The following is a 15,367-nucleotide window of genomic DNA, read 5'->3' as shown; positions in this document are numbered from 1 at the left end:
GGCCCATTTTTTGATTGGGTCGTTTATTTTTCTGGAATTCAGCTGCAGAAGTTGCTTGTATATTTTTGATATTAATTGTTTGTCTGTTGCTTCATTTGCTATTATTTTCTCCCATTCTGAAGGCTCTCTTTTCACCTTGTTTATAGTTTCCTTTGTTGTGCAAAAGCTTTTAATTTTAATTAGGTCCCATTTGTTTATTTTTGCTTTTATTTCCAATATTCTGGGAGGTGGGTCATGGAGGATCCTGCTGTGATTTATGTCGGAGAGTGTTTTGCCTATGTTTTCCTCTAGGAGTTTTATTGTTTCTGGTCTTACGTTTAGATCTTTAATCCATTTTGAGTTTATTTTTGTGTACGGTGTTAGGAAGTGTTCTAGTTTCATTCTTTTACAAGTGGTTGACCAGTTTTCCCAGCACCACTTGTTAAAGAGATTGTCTTTTCTCCATTGTATATTCTTGCCTCCTTTGTCGAAGATAAGGTGTCCATATGTGCGTGGGTTTATCTCTGGGCTTTCTATTTTGTTCCATTGATCTATATTTCTATCTTTGTGCCAGTACCATACTGTCTTGATGACTGTGGCTTTGTAGTAGAGCCTGAAGTCAGGCAGGTTGATTCCTCCAGTTCCATTCTTCTTCCTCAAGATTGCTTTGGCTATTCGAGGTTTCTTATATTTCCATACAAATTGTGAGATGATTTGTTCTAGTTCTGTGAAAAATACCATTGGTAGCTTGATAGGGATTGCATTGAATCTATAGATTGCTTTGGGTAGTATACTCATTTTCACTATATTAATTCTTCCAATCCATGAACACGGTATATTTCTCCATCTGTTTGTGTCCTCTTTGATTTCTTTCATCAGTGTTTTATAGTTTTCTATATATAAGTCTTTTGTTTCTTTAGGTAGATATATTCCTAAGTATTTTATTCTTTTTGATGCAATGGTGAATGGTATTGTTTCCTTAATTTCTCTTTCTGTTTTCTCAATATTGGAGTATAGGAATGCAAGGGATTTCTGTGTGTTAATTTTATATCCTGCAACTTTACTATATTCATTGATCAACTCTAGTAATTTTCTAGTAGAGTCTTTAGGGTTTTCTATGTAGAGGATCATGTCATCTGCAAACAGTGAGAGTTTTACTTCTTCTTTTCCTATCTGTATTCCTTTTATTTCTTTTTCAGCTCTGATTGCTGTGGCCAAAACTTCCAAAACTATGTTGAATAGTAGTGGTGAAAGTGGGCATCCTTGCCTTGTTCCTGACTTTAGGGGAAATGCTTTCAATTTTTCACCATTGAGGATAATGATTGCTGTGGGTTTGTCATATATAGCTTTTATTATGTTGAGATATGTTCCTTCTATTCCTGCTTTCTGGAGGGTTTTAATCATAAATGGATGCTGAATTTTGTCAAAGGCTTTTTCTGCATCTATTGAGATAACCATATGGTTTTTTTCTTTCAATTTGTTAATGTGGTGTATTACATTGATTGATTTGCGGATGTTAAAAAAACCTTGCATTCCTGGGATAAAGCCCACTTGGTCATGATGTATGATCTTTTTAATATGATGTTGGATTCTGTTTGCTAGAATTTTATTAAGGATTTTTGCATCTATGTTCATCAGTGATATTGGCCTGTAGTTTTCCTTTTTTGTGACATCTTTGTCTGGTTTTGGAATTAGGGTGATGGTGGCCTCATAGAATGAGTTTGGAAGTTTACCATCTTCTGCAATTTTCTGGAAGAGTTTGAGTAGGATAGGTGTTAGCTCTTCTCTAAATTTTTGGTAGAATTCCGCTGTGAAGCCGTCTGGTCCTGGGCTTTTGTTTGCTGGAAGATTTCTGATTACAGTTTCGATTTCCGTGCTTGTGATGGGTCTGTTAAGATCTTCTATTTCTTCCTGGTTCAGTTTTGGAAAGTTATACTTTTCTAAGAATTTGTCCATTTCTTCCAAGTTGTCCATTTTATTGGCATATAGCTGTTGGTAGTAGTCTCTTATGATCCTTTGTATTTCTGTGGAGTCTGTTGTGATCTCTCCATTTTCATTTCTAATTTTGTTGATCCGATTCTTCTCCCTTTGTTTCTTGATGAGTCTGGCTAATGGCTTATCAATTTTGTTTATCTTCTCGAAAAACCAGCTTTTAGTTTTGTTGATTTTTGCTATGGTCTCTTTTGTTTCTTTTGCATTTATTTCTGCCCTAATTTTTAAGATTTCTTTCCTTCTACTGACCCTGGGGTTTTTCATTTCTTCCTTCTCTAGTTGCTTTAGGTGTAGAGTTAGTTGATTTATTTGATTTTTTTCTTGTTTCTTGAGGTACGCCTGTATTGCTATGAACCTTCCCCTTAGTATTGCTTTTACAGTGTCCCATAGGTTTTGGGTTGTTGTGTTTTCATTTTCATTTGTTTCTATGCATAATTTGATTTCTTTTTTGATTTCTTCTGTGATTTGTTGGTTATTCAGAAGCGTGTTATTTAGCCTCCATATGTTGGAACTTTTAATAGTTTTTTTCCTGTAATTGAGGTCTAATCTTACTGCATTGTGGTCAGAGAAGATGGCTGGGATGATTTCAATTTTTTTGAATTTACCAAGGCTAGATTTATGGCCCAGGATGTGATCTATCCTGGAGAAAGTTCCATGTGCACTTGAGAAAAAGGTAAAATTGATTGTTTTGGGGTGGAAAGTCCTGTAAATATCAATTAAATCTAATTTGTCTATTGTATCATTTAAAGTTTGTGTTTCCTTGTTAATTTTCTGTTTAGTTGATCTATCCATATGCGTGAGTGGAGTATTAAAGTCTCCCACTATTATTGTGTTATTGTTAATTTCCCCTTTCATACTTGTTAGTATTTGCCTTATATATTGTGGTGCTCCTATGTTGGGTGCATATATATTTATGATTGTTACGTCTTCTTCTTGAATTGATCCTTTGATCTTTATGTAGTGTCCTTCTTTGTCCCTTTTCACATCCTTTATTTTAAAGTCTATTTTATCTGGAATGAGTATTGCAACTCCTGCTTTCTTTTGGTCTCCGTTTGCATGGAATATGTTTTTCCATCCTTTCACTTTCAGCCTGTGTGTGTCTCTAGTTTTGAGGTGGGTCTCTTGTAGACAGCATATATAGGGGTCTTGTTTTTGAATCCATTCAGCAAGCCTTTGTCTTTTGGTTGGGGCATTCAACCCATTTACATTTAAGGTAATTATTGATAAGTATGATCCCGTTGCCATTTACTTTGTTGTTTTGAGTTCGTGTTGAAACATCCTTTCTGTGTTTCCTGTTTAGAGAAGATCCTTTAGCATTTGCTGGAGAGCTGGTTTGGTGGTGCTGAATTCCCTCAGCTCTTGCTTGTCTGTAAAGCTTTTGAATTCTCCTTCATATCTGAATGAGATCCTTGCTGGGTACAGTAATCTGGGTTGTAGATTATTCTCTTTCATTACTTTAAGTATGTCCTGCCATTCCCTTCTAGCCTGAAGGGTTTCTATTGAAAGATCAGCTGTTATCCTTATGGGGATCCCCTTGTGTGTTATTTGTTGTTTTTCCCTTGCTGCTTTTAATATTTGTTCTTTGTGTTTGATCTTTGTTAATTTGATTAATATGTGTCTTGGGGTGTTTCGCCTTGGGTTTATCCTGTTTGGAACTCTCTGGGTTTCTTGGACTTCTGTGACTATTTCTTTCCTCAATTTAGGGAAATTCTCAACTAGTATCTCCTCGAGTATTTTTTCATGGCCTTTCCTTTTATCTTCTTCTTCTGGGACTCCTATGATTCGAATGTTGGGGCGTTTCATATTGTCCCAGAGGTCCCGGAGGTTTTCCTCATTTCTTTTGATTCTTTTTTCTTTTTTCCTCTCTGCTTCGTTTATTTCCATCATTCTATCTTCTACCTCACTTATCCTATCTTCTGCCTCCGTTATTCTACTGTTGGTTCCCTCCAGAGTGTCTTTTATCTCCTTTATTTCATTATTCATTCTATATTGATTCCTTTTTATTTCTTCTAAGTCCTTGATAAACATTTCTTGCATCTTCTCAATCTTTGTCTCCAGGCTATTTATCTGTAACTCCATTTTGCTTTCAAGATTTTGGATCATTTTTATTATCCTTATTCTAAATTCTTTTTCAGATAGATTCCCTATCTCCTCCTCTTTTGTTTGGCTTTGTGGGCATTTCTCATTTTCCTTTACTTGCTGAGTATTTCTCTGCCTTTTCATCTTGTTTAGATTGCTGTGTTAGGCGTGGCCCTTCTGTATTCTGGTGTCTCTGCTTTTTAAAACACTGTCCAGGTTTCTTTTTTTTTTTTTTTTAATTATTTTTTAATTGACAGATAATTGCTTTAAAGAATTTTGTTGTTTTCTATCAAACATCAACATCAATCAGCCATAGATATACATATGCCCCCTCCCTCTGGAACCTCCCTCCCATTTCCATCTTCATCCCACTAATACAAAGCCCCTGTTTGAGTTCCCTATGTCATACAGCAAATTCCCATTGGCTATCTATTTTGCATGTGGTAATGTACGTTTCCATGTTACTCTCTCCATACATTTCACCACTATCTAGGTTTGACATAGCTATTCTTCCAAGGAGCAAGTGTCTTTTAATTTCGTGGCTGCGGTCACTGTCCATATTGATTCTGGAGCCCAAGAAAATGAAATCTGACACTGTTTCCACATTTTCCTGATCTATTTGCCATGATGTGATAGGACTGGATGCCATGATCTTAGTTTTTTGAATGTTGAGTTTTAAGCCAGCTTTTTTACTCTCCTCTTTCACCTTCATCAAAAGGCTTTTAGTTTCTCTTCACTTTCTGCCATTAAAGTGGTATCATCTGCATATCTGAGGTTATTGATATTTTTCCTGGCAATCTTGATTCCAGCTTCTGATTCATCTAGCCCAGCATTTCAAACAATGTACTCTGCATGTAAGTTAAATAAGCAGGATGACAATATACAGCCTTGACATTCTCCTTTCCCAATTTTCAACCTGTTCATTTTTCCATGTCCAGTTCTACCTGTTACTTTTTGTCCTGCATACAGGTTTCTCAGGAGGCAGATAACATGTATTAAACATTAATTAGGCTAGTTATCAGTTATCTCTTGTGTTGATAATCAGAGGCCCACATAGCAAAAATGCTTTCTGATGAAATCTTGGCTAAACAGAAATTTATTAGGCTTCCCTGGTGCCTCAGACAGTAAAGAAATCTGCCTGCAATGCGGGATACCCAGGTTCGATCCTTGGGTCAGGCAGATTCCTGGAGAAGAGAGTGGCAACCCACTCCACTGTTCTTGCCTGGAATTTCCATGGACAGAGGAGCCTGGTGGGCTACAGTCCATGGGGTCGCAAAGCATCAGATGTGACTGAGCGACTAACACTTAGGGAGGATGTAATAGAGTATACAGCCTGGATAGTTCAGTCATTGGAGCATCAGACTTTTAATCTGAGGGTCCAGGGTTCATGTCCCTGTTCAGGTGCTGAAGCCTCATATTTTTTTTTTTAGGAGACTTCCCTGTAGCTCAAACGGTAAAGAATCTGCCTGTGAGGCAGAAGACTAGAGTTCGATCCCTGGGTTGGGAGGTTCCTCTGGAGAAGGGAATGGCAATCCACTCCAGTATTTTTGCCTGGAGAATTCCATGGACAGGGCTACAGTCCGTGGGGTAGCAAAAAGTTGGACATGACTGAGCAACGAAAACACACACAGTAAAAAGAGTGAAAATCATTATATTCTCCCCACTCTTCCACCTCCCACTCTCAGATACCCACCATTTACCTTCCACACTTATCTGTATGCAAACTTAATCTGTATACACATTCATATAAACATACTTAAAAATGATTGCTATTGTGCAAACTTATTTCTAAGTTTCTTTTGCCTATAAGAAAAAATAATCTGTTTGGCATTCAAAGTATTTAATACTGTATCCTTCCCACAACAACTCCCCAGATCCGTATTCTGATATTTTACACTATACTTTGAGTGTTTCAGCCTCTCTGAACTTTTCATGGTTACCTGCATATGCCATACCCTTTCCAAACTCTGCTTCTTTGACTATTTTGTTATCTACCTAGAATGCGTTTACTTTTCTATTTTATCTGGATAGATCTTTGAAATCCATTTCAAATGTTATGTTCTATATGCATCTGTTTCCTAGTTTTCTATTACGGAATCATTCCTTTATCTGTATTTCCACAGTATTTTGTTTATAACTTTACTGTGACAATTATCTTAATTATAATAGCTAGCAAGTATTGGCTCTATTATGTGTAAGTTTAGCTTTTTAACATTTATTTAATTATGTTTTCACATTTTGTAACTTATCTGCTTATGTGTCTTTTCCTAAACAGACTATAACTTACTTGTTCATCTTTAGGTTCAAGTATATGGCACTATACCTGAGCACATGATAGGTACTCAGTACATCTGTATATAAAAGAATGAATGTAAAAATGTTGCTTTTAGTACTTGATATAATAGGTGAAGCATAGGTCATAATTGTTCTCTGTGAGTACAGAATAGAGAAGGATAGAGTGTGAATTGAATGAAGAAGCCAATAAGAAATGATGTCTTTCCTCTATAGAATGGCTTATAGAAAATTCTATAGATATATTAAAGGATTGGAGAAAGCTGAAGAAAATGCAAATAGAAATATCTTAGTCTAGGATGCTTTAGCTTGTATTATTGGTGTCTTTAGCCTTTGTGTAAGTATTTTTGCAGTCATGACAGAATGAAATAATATTCGTCATGAGTGTAATGTAAAGGATATAGGCAAAATGAGAACAAGGAAAGAAGATAAGAAAGCACTGCTAAGAGGTGGAAATATAAGTTGTGTTTGTCTGTGCTTTTCAAATTTTTTGCTTAATTTGACCCCTAAAATAATTTTGAGAAATGATATACCACTTTCCATATTTTAAATGTAAAATACTTTTAATTGCAAGTTTAAGTAGCTACAGAGACTATAGCTAAAAACATATATTGTGTATATGCTTCAAATAAATTTTTTCAAAACTTTGGAGATGCCTATTTCATTGTCATGAAAAAATGTCTACATAAAATCTAACTGGCTACATCATTCCTAGTTTCCAAACTACTTAGCTAAGTTAGACTCTGATGTCTTTATTTTTTTAGATCAAATCAGCCTGTTAATACACTCCATGACAACCATCTCACTTCTGAGTTCTAATTATGAAACAGATATATAGATTTACTTATAAACAGTCATATAGACTGACAGACACAGGATCTTCCCAGGATGAAACAAGCATCATCCCCTTCAGTTTTTCTTGCTTTTCACATAAAGGATTATCCTCTAGGATCAATGCATTCTTGAATTATCCACTTGCATTATGCTCTGGAGACTTTTATCCCCAGGGGAACAATGCACCGGTGACAAGGTTTGGGATGGGTGAGAAGTATGCTTTCATTTTTTTTGTAAAGTAGAAATAGGCTAATTGTGAAAAGTGAAAGAGGGACAGAATATTGGTGACTTGCAGATTCATCTTCAGCAAATCAACTTTAAGAAAGAGTACAAATGGAAATTAATGATTTGGAAATAGGCTCCGTTTGATAGACAGAGTCCCTGATGAACTATGGACAGAGGTTTGTGACATCATACGGAGGATAGGGATCAAGATCATCTCCATGGAAAAGAAATGCAAAAATGCAAAATGGCTGTCTGAGGAGGCCTTACAAATAGCTGTGAAAAGAAGAGAATCTAAAAGCAAAGGAGAAAAGGAAAGATATTCCCATTTGAATGCAGAGTTCCAAAGAGTAGCAAGGAGAGATAAGAAAGCCTTCCTCAGGGATCAATGCAAAGAAATAGAGGAAAACAACAGAATGGGAAAGACTAGAGATCTCTTCAAGAAAATTAGAGATACCAGGGGAACATTTCATGCAAAGATGGGCTTGATAAAGGACAGAAATGGTATGGACCTAACAGGAGCAGAAGATATTAAGAAGAGATGGCAAGAATACACAGAAGAACTGTACAAAAAATATCTTCACGACCCAGATAATCACGATGGTATGATCACTCACCTAGAGCCAGACTTCCTGGAATGTGAAGTTAAGTGGGCCTTGGAAAGCAACACTACACACAAAGCTAGTGGAGGTGATGGAATTCCAGCTGACCTATTTCAAATCCTAAAAGATGATGCTGTGAAAGTGCTGCACTCCATAACCCAGCAAATTTGGAAAACTCAGCAGTGGCCACGGGACTGGAAAAGGTCAGTTTTCATTCCAATCCCAAAGAAAGGCATTGCCAAAGAATGCTCAAATTACCGCACAATTGTACTCATCTCACATGCTCGTAAAGTAATGCTCAAAATTCTCCAAGAGAGGCTTCAGCAATACGTGTACCATAAACTTCCAGATATTCAAGCTGGTTATAGAATAGGCAGAGGAACCTGAGATCAAATTGCCAACATCCGATGGATCATCGAAAAAGCAAGAGAGTCCCAGAAAAACATCTCTTTCTGCTTTATTGACTATGCCAAAACCTTTGACTGTGTGGATCACTATAAACTGTGGAAAATTCTTAAAGAGATGGGAATACCAGACCACCTAACCTGTCTCTTGAGACTCCTGGATGCTGGTCAGGAAGCAACAGTTAGAACTGGACATGGAACAACAGACTGGTTCCAAATAGGAAAAGGAGTACGTCAAGGCTGTATACTGTCACCCTGCTTATTTAACTTATATGCAAAGCATATAATGAGAAACACTGGGCTGGATGAAGCACAAGCTGGAATCAAGATTACTGGGAGAAATATCAATAACCTCAGATATGCAGATGGCACCACCCGTATGGCAGAAAGTGAAGAGGAACTAAAAAGCCTCTTGATGAAAGTGAAAGAGGAGAGTGAAAAAGTTGGCTTAAAGTTCAACATTCAGAAAACTAAGATCATGCCATCTGGTCTCATCACTTCAAGGGAAATAGATGGGCAAACAGTGGAAACGGTGGCTGACTTTATTTTTCTGGGCTCCAAAATCATTGCAGATGGTGATTGCAGCCATGAAATTAAAAGACGCTTACTCCTTGGAAGGAAAGTTATGACCAACCTAGACAGCATATTAAAAAGCAGAGACATTATTTTGCCAACAAAGGTCCATCTAGGTTTTTTAAAAACCATCAAGGCTATGGTTTTTCCAGTGGTCATGTATGGATGTAAGAGTTGGACTGTAATGAAAGCTGAGCGCTGAAGAATTGATGCTTTTGAACTGTGGTGTTGGAGAAGACTCTTGAGAGTCCCTTGGACTGCAAGGAGATCCAACTAGTCCATCCTAAAGGAGATCAGTCCTGGGTGTTCATTGGAAGGACTGATGTTGAAGCTGAAACTCCAATACGTTAGCCACCTGATGCGAAGAGCTGACTCATTTGAAAAGACCCTGATGCTGGGAAAGGTTGATGGCAGGAGGAGAAGGGGATGACAGAGGATGAGATGGATGGATGGCATCACCGACTCAATGGCCATGGGTTTGGGTGGACTCCGGGAGTTGGTGATGGTCAGGGAGGGCTGGCGTGCTGCGCTTCATGGGGTTGCAAAGAGTCGGACACGACCGAGTGACTGAACTGAACTGAACTGAACTGAATAGGTAATGTGTTTGTATCTGCATTACCAGTGAGAGGTCTGTTTACATTATGTTGAAGACTGCTGGTATGGGTGGTGTCTATGTAATGTCATAGGCATTACACATATAATCACAAGATACATTGATTTTGACACCCAGAATATATTTTTTGGTGCTTCGATAAGTACAGCAAGTACCCTCTCTCTTATATTCAAGAGTGTATTAGATACTGGTATCTATCTTACATTTAGGAGTGTACCAGATACTGCAATCCTGTGGTTTACTAATTTCAGGAAAAGAAAGGGTGTGAATGTGTGAATGGTCAGAAGATAAAGTTACGTCCACATCAATATTGATATAGCATTCTAAATGTAATATACATTAAAATATGCAATATTATGGATTCCATTTTTTATATTGAGTTTTAACGTAGTACTGCATTGGAATAAGTATCTAACCAACATTAGAAAAGCTTTCTATTGAGCTATTCTTTTAGGTATTTGTAAAATATTTGTGTTTTAACCACACTAAATGATTGGTATACAACTAGGAAAACTATATGATATCAATTTTATTCCCATTGTTGTTTTGCCTTATTTTTTTTTAAAAAAACAAGAACCTGTGTTAGAGTTGAAGGAATTCCAAATATTGCTTATAGCTCAGAAGTATAAAATATAGTCTGTGGCTATAATAAAAAAAATGTTCCAACAGGTCCAAAAGATATTGGGAATAAAAAGCCACCCGTTTGCTTTTTGTAGAAGCAGTAGCAATCTGCAGACAAGCTAGTCTAGCTTCAAAACAGTATGGTAGATGGTTTTATGGAACTTGCAATTACAGAAATCCACTTTAACCTTTCTTTCTTACTGGCAGGTGTCCCATTGGCTTGCAGCCAGAGGCTGTGAGTGTAGTGCAGCAGGCATGTCCCCCAGAGTGCTGAGAATGCCGACACTCCAGCTGGCTGCTTATAATTGCACTGATTGTGGTCTGACAACCAGAGCTCCATGAAAGAAATGTGATGAATATACAAAACATTTAAAAAATTTGATCAGATTACAAATTTCATTTCTCTTTTTTCTCCTCTATAGATATGATATCTGCACTTATAAAAATAAGCCCTGTGGAACACTGGGTAAGTTTTTTACAAAGGGAGGATAGTTCAGATTGTCTTTTTGGTCCAATAGTTTTACTTTTTAATCGTTATTAATTTGGTAATTTTTGTTTCTGGCACATCTGAAATTATTTCTATAAAGTATTAAACCTGACCTTTGTGGATATGTCACTGACTAGGAAACAAGTAGAATGATGATTAAAAACAAATTAGAAGGTGTTTCAAAATCATCACACAGTAATACTAAATCAAAAGTTACCACTCATTTTCATATAAGCCATCTCTGTAATGTATTTTCCAAAAATTCTGAGAGTTTGAGGGCAAATTAAAGCACCTTCAAATCTCAGGAAAGGAAAGGAAAAAGAAACTTGGGAGATACTTCATGCAGAGACATTAAGAACAGTACTTCTTTTGGTCCAATTGGTGGAAAGATTATGTCCTCATAAATTAAGATATTATTGGAAAATTTTATTACCTGTACAGAAAAAAATCCAATTTTGTAAAATATTACAGGCAGACTTGGAGAGAGAGCAGAATTATCTTCCTTGTTCTTCCCAAATATCACATTTTTAAGGCAGTTCTATAGTATTATAGAATCTTAAAAATTACGCATTGTTGTGGAGCATAACTTCATAGTGGTTAAAAGTTAACTGCAAATGCAAATGAGGGAAAACGATAGCTTTCAAGTCAACTAAGTTGTTAAGCAACTAGAATTATTTTAAGTAAAAAAGGAGACTTTTCTATGTTTTTCTTTTTTTTTTCCAGTGTCATAGTGACTTTTTACAGACCTGGAAGTTAGGCAACTGAAGGTGAATTCTCTAGATTACCTGACAGGTCTCACTTTTCTTATCTGTAAAGGAATAGTTATAAATCTATTCCTATGCACTTCATGAGAATTTTGAGAAGATCAAATTTAAAGAAGAGGTGGGAGAAAAGGTATTACCCCACTCCCTGAGGAGGTCAGTGAAATACCCCTTTAGAAATTAAAATTTCTCTTGATGATTTTACCTGCCTTCCCAGGCTTCTCCTTCACCATTGCCCTCAGGCCATTTCCCTCAGGATTTACCGTGAAAGAAGAAATCCCAGCTTGCCAATGACAAGTATTATGGTGGAGAAGTTTGCCGGTTAAAATCATAACAGAGAAAGAGCTCTTTTTCCTGAGAGAGCTCACATCAGAAAGGTTTTCTTCATAGTCTTTTAGGTTAACAAGACCAATAATAATCCAAAGGAAGGGAACCTGAGCTAAAAACCAACCACTGGCTTTGACAGTTTTAGTGCATTACCTTTTACAGTTTATTTAGCTCTTTGTTCTTCAATTTCCTTATCTACGAAGTTAAGAGTAATATCTGCCCTTATGCTGCAAGGATATTGTTAAAGTCACTTAAGGAAATATAAAGATGTTTACTGTAGAAATGAACTGGTATTATTTAATGTAGAAATTATCTATACTGTTTAACTTATTCCCTCCATTATTATGCAAATTAAGCCTTTATTAAGTGCTTAATCAGTTTTAGGTACAGTATCCACTAAGTCCCAAAGAGGATACCAGCTACAGCTTGCATTCTCTAGCGTATGTTTTAAGGAAATAAATATATATAGCTATATTCATATGTAGGATCTATACATAGTCTATTCTTCTTTTTAAAAGCAGTTTATTTATACTTGAGATACATTCTTCATTGCGACATAAATGAAAACACTGCCTGATGCTTTGGGATATTTTATTTTTTAATTTCCAGAATCAATATATTAATACTTGGGTACATGTCAATGTGTTTTCAATCATAATATAAATTATATTTTTCAAATTATAAACTATTATGAATTATTTTTATACTATCTCATGCTGAAAACTGAATGAACTGCATTATATATACATGTGTTGATTTTAATATGTGGCAAATATATTATAAGCACAGTTGATCAGGTTTTTTCTTTTCAAGTGGTCTTTTTAGTAACTTTCATACTGGTTTTATGCCAATTCTTGGATATTGTCTTGCTTAGTACTGCTGGTGACTAATTGTGACATGGCTAAGTAGATTTAGCCATGGCCGTCAAACTGAGGGAATCTAAATGACTCGATGGTAATCAAACCCTTATTAACACAATCACACAGAAAAACTGACAGCTTCAATTTTACAAGAATAGAAAAAATGGTGGGGAGTTGTAAAAAATATATTAGCATCTAAATTCTTTATTTTAGTTAAGATATACCTTGTATTTTCAATAAATAATAGTTATTTCCCAGAACTGTTCTTTCTTAGATTGTTCTGTTAGTAGAGCTATCAATTTTATAGTAGATGCAGAAGTAAATTTGTGCTTTCAAATACACGTTGGGGAGTCATTTAGAATTCTCAATTAAAAATAGGGCTATATGGCACATACCAAACAAGAACAACAATAACAACAAAAAAATAACATGTGGAATAATATATTTTGGGAAATATAAGTAATGTTAATTTAGCAATAAATATTAGCAATTTTTTAAACCAGATTTCATAAAGCTCAAAAGGGAAACAATATTCAAATAGAGTGGCTTTATTTTTCCCATATTATGGATCATATTGAACTGAATAGCTTAAAAAAGATAATGGACTGCAAACTTTTTTGTATTTTCCCTCCCTCTCTTTTTCTCTCTGAGGAGTTTAGAAGTAATATTCATTAAATTTTTTTGATTAACCAAAAAAAAATAATTAAGTCATCTTGCCCAACTAATCTCTCTTTTTACTTCCTCTTCTTCAAGTCCCAAGACTTCTAGTTGAATGGAAGAGCAGAACAAAAGTATCACTATTAACTCTGTGAGACAGAAATCACCTCCTTCCCCAATTCCTGCCTACCCCCCAACATAAAACAGTAAGAAAAGCAAACAGTCTATTAGCAAATCCAATACTAACCTCAACTTTGTTCCCATATGGTAGTAAGTGTTGATATTTCATATTAATGGATACAATAGAAATGCAATTTCTAGAGTTTTCTTGTCAGTAAGAATATGAATTGGATAGTTTTTACTGTTCCAAATTAGTTTAACTGGGATATTGTTCCTAGCACAGAACATTCTTTATTGCATTCAGTAAATATTAATTGAATTAGATTGAAATCACTTTTTGTGGGAAGATAATTATTAATACTTGGGTGATGATAGTAGACTACTAATATATGAAATATTTTTTTTACTCTTTCTTCAGTTTATTCTAAATAACTTAAGTACATATGTGTGTTAAGTATGACTTGGCATCTATTTCCTTATAGCACATGAAATTTTATCTTTCACACAAATATTCTTTTTTTTTTTAGCACTGTTTTAAAGTTATGGATTAATCACAGAGCATAGTATTCATCTGGAAATAAATATTAAAATTTTTACATAGTAAAATTCCCAAGAGAAGAATGCCTTCAGTAACAAAACATTTCACCAGAATCAGTGAATTAACACCATAGTTTTTGCTTTATTACTAAAACTCTACTTCATTTAGGGAAATGAGAGAGGAGAGAACCACACTGAATGTGTGAATGACTTTCTGTCCATTAAAATACTTAAAGAAATTGTTGTATCACTTGCAGGACTAATTTCAGAAAATTTAAAAAAATGCAAAAACCTCCCATCTTTAACAGTTCTTTTTTCTGTTTTGAATCATTCATTTATGTTTTTATAAAAATTTCATTTTAAAAAACCATTTGGGATTCCCTTTTTTTGGTAACTAAAAAGTTGCTTGTATATTTTTATGAACCCACTAAACTTAAACAGATCTCTTTAGAAAAATAATGTGGATATATTTTGCTTTCTACAGCCTGAAGAATGTTAAAATAGAAATGCTTTCTTGAATTCCCTCTTCTGGCTCAAGTTACTAGGTGGTCCCAAGTTACCAGAAGTAAAATTTATAAATCTAACCCCTAGTCTAGACATTTTCCAGCACTGACTGCAGTTCAAAAAATATTAATGTCTAGCCGGCAAAGTGAAACTCCCCCCAGTGATTTTGCAAATGACTAGAAAGTTAACCTTTTGCCAACTGCTCCTTCTGTGCATGGAGGTTATTAAAAAGAATCCAGGCATTTATAAGTATGGGCTTTTTAAGACTGAAACACCTTGGCTTGACCCTTTGTGTCTCCTTCTGTTTATTCAGGCTTGGCCTCTGTGGCTGGAATGTGTGAGCCTGAAAGGAGCTGCAGCATTAATGAAGACATTGGCCTGGGTTCAGCTTTTACCATTGCACATGAGATTGGTCACAAGTGAGTGAGTTTAAGAAAATCAAAATAAATTTTAGAGCTCCACTCTTTTGAGCAATTCATAAATAACTACTGTGTGAAATGCCCGTACTCAGCCATATTTTATGCCTTTTTGTCTGATTTCAATAGAGAGTGTTATCATTTAAGGTATTGGGATAAATCGTCTTAAGAATTGGAGACTTGTTAAATAGTCTCTCTGACTCAGTGATTAGTGTCCTCAGAGTAGTGAATGCACCACACTTAAGTTTTTTTTATATATATTTGAAACAATTTAGCTTTACCATGATCCACTCAACACCCAATTTCTCACAGTCAAATTGTTTAAATGATCTTTCATTTCCTTAAGTGACAATACATATATATTTAAAAATCATTATTGACGTCATTACCATAAAGTGTACTTTGATTTTTCACTGTTCATACAGCTATGAGCATGGCCTTTTCTAGGTTTGTGTAATTACTGCTGTGCAATTTGCATTTTCAGGTG

The 15,367-nt window shown here is 35.4% G+C and overlaps 1 protein-coding gene across 6 annotated transcripts in view; it reads left to right on the top strand.

The window, feature by feature from the left end:
- Positions 1 to 15,367, top strand: part of ADAMTS6 (ADAM metallopeptidase with thrombospondin type 1 motif 6) — a 278,314-nt gene that overhangs the window by 97,315 nt on the left and 165,632 nt on the right. For all 6 annotated transcript variants that reach the window (XR_014061715.1, XR_014061716.1, XR_014061717.1 and 3 more), the window contains exons 7-8: positions 10,634 to 10,677; positions 14,778 to 14,883. Coding sequence is in view for 3 of the 6 variants with exons in the window: in XM_081518235.1 (XP_081374361.1) it covers positions 10,634 to 10,677; positions 14,778 to 14,883 (150 nt within the window). In the remaining 3 variants the exon portion in view is untranslated. The remainder of the gene's footprint in view (positions 1 to 10,633; positions 10,678 to 14,777; positions 14,884 to 15,367) is intronic.

The sequence above is a fragment of the Giraffa tippelskirchi genome, chromosome 8, assembly GCF_054371585.1.
Source record: "Giraffa tippelskirchi isolate mGirTip1 chromosome 8, T2T-mGirTip1v1.2.pri, whole genome shotgun sequence".
In the NCBI taxonomy this organism is placed as follows: domain Eukaryota; kingdom Metazoa; phylum Chordata; class Mammalia; order Artiodactyla; family Giraffidae; genus Giraffa; species Giraffa tippelskirchi.
The sequence above is the reverse complement of the archived record's forward strand: the minus strand, read 5'-3'. Positions and strand labels throughout refer to the sequence as shown.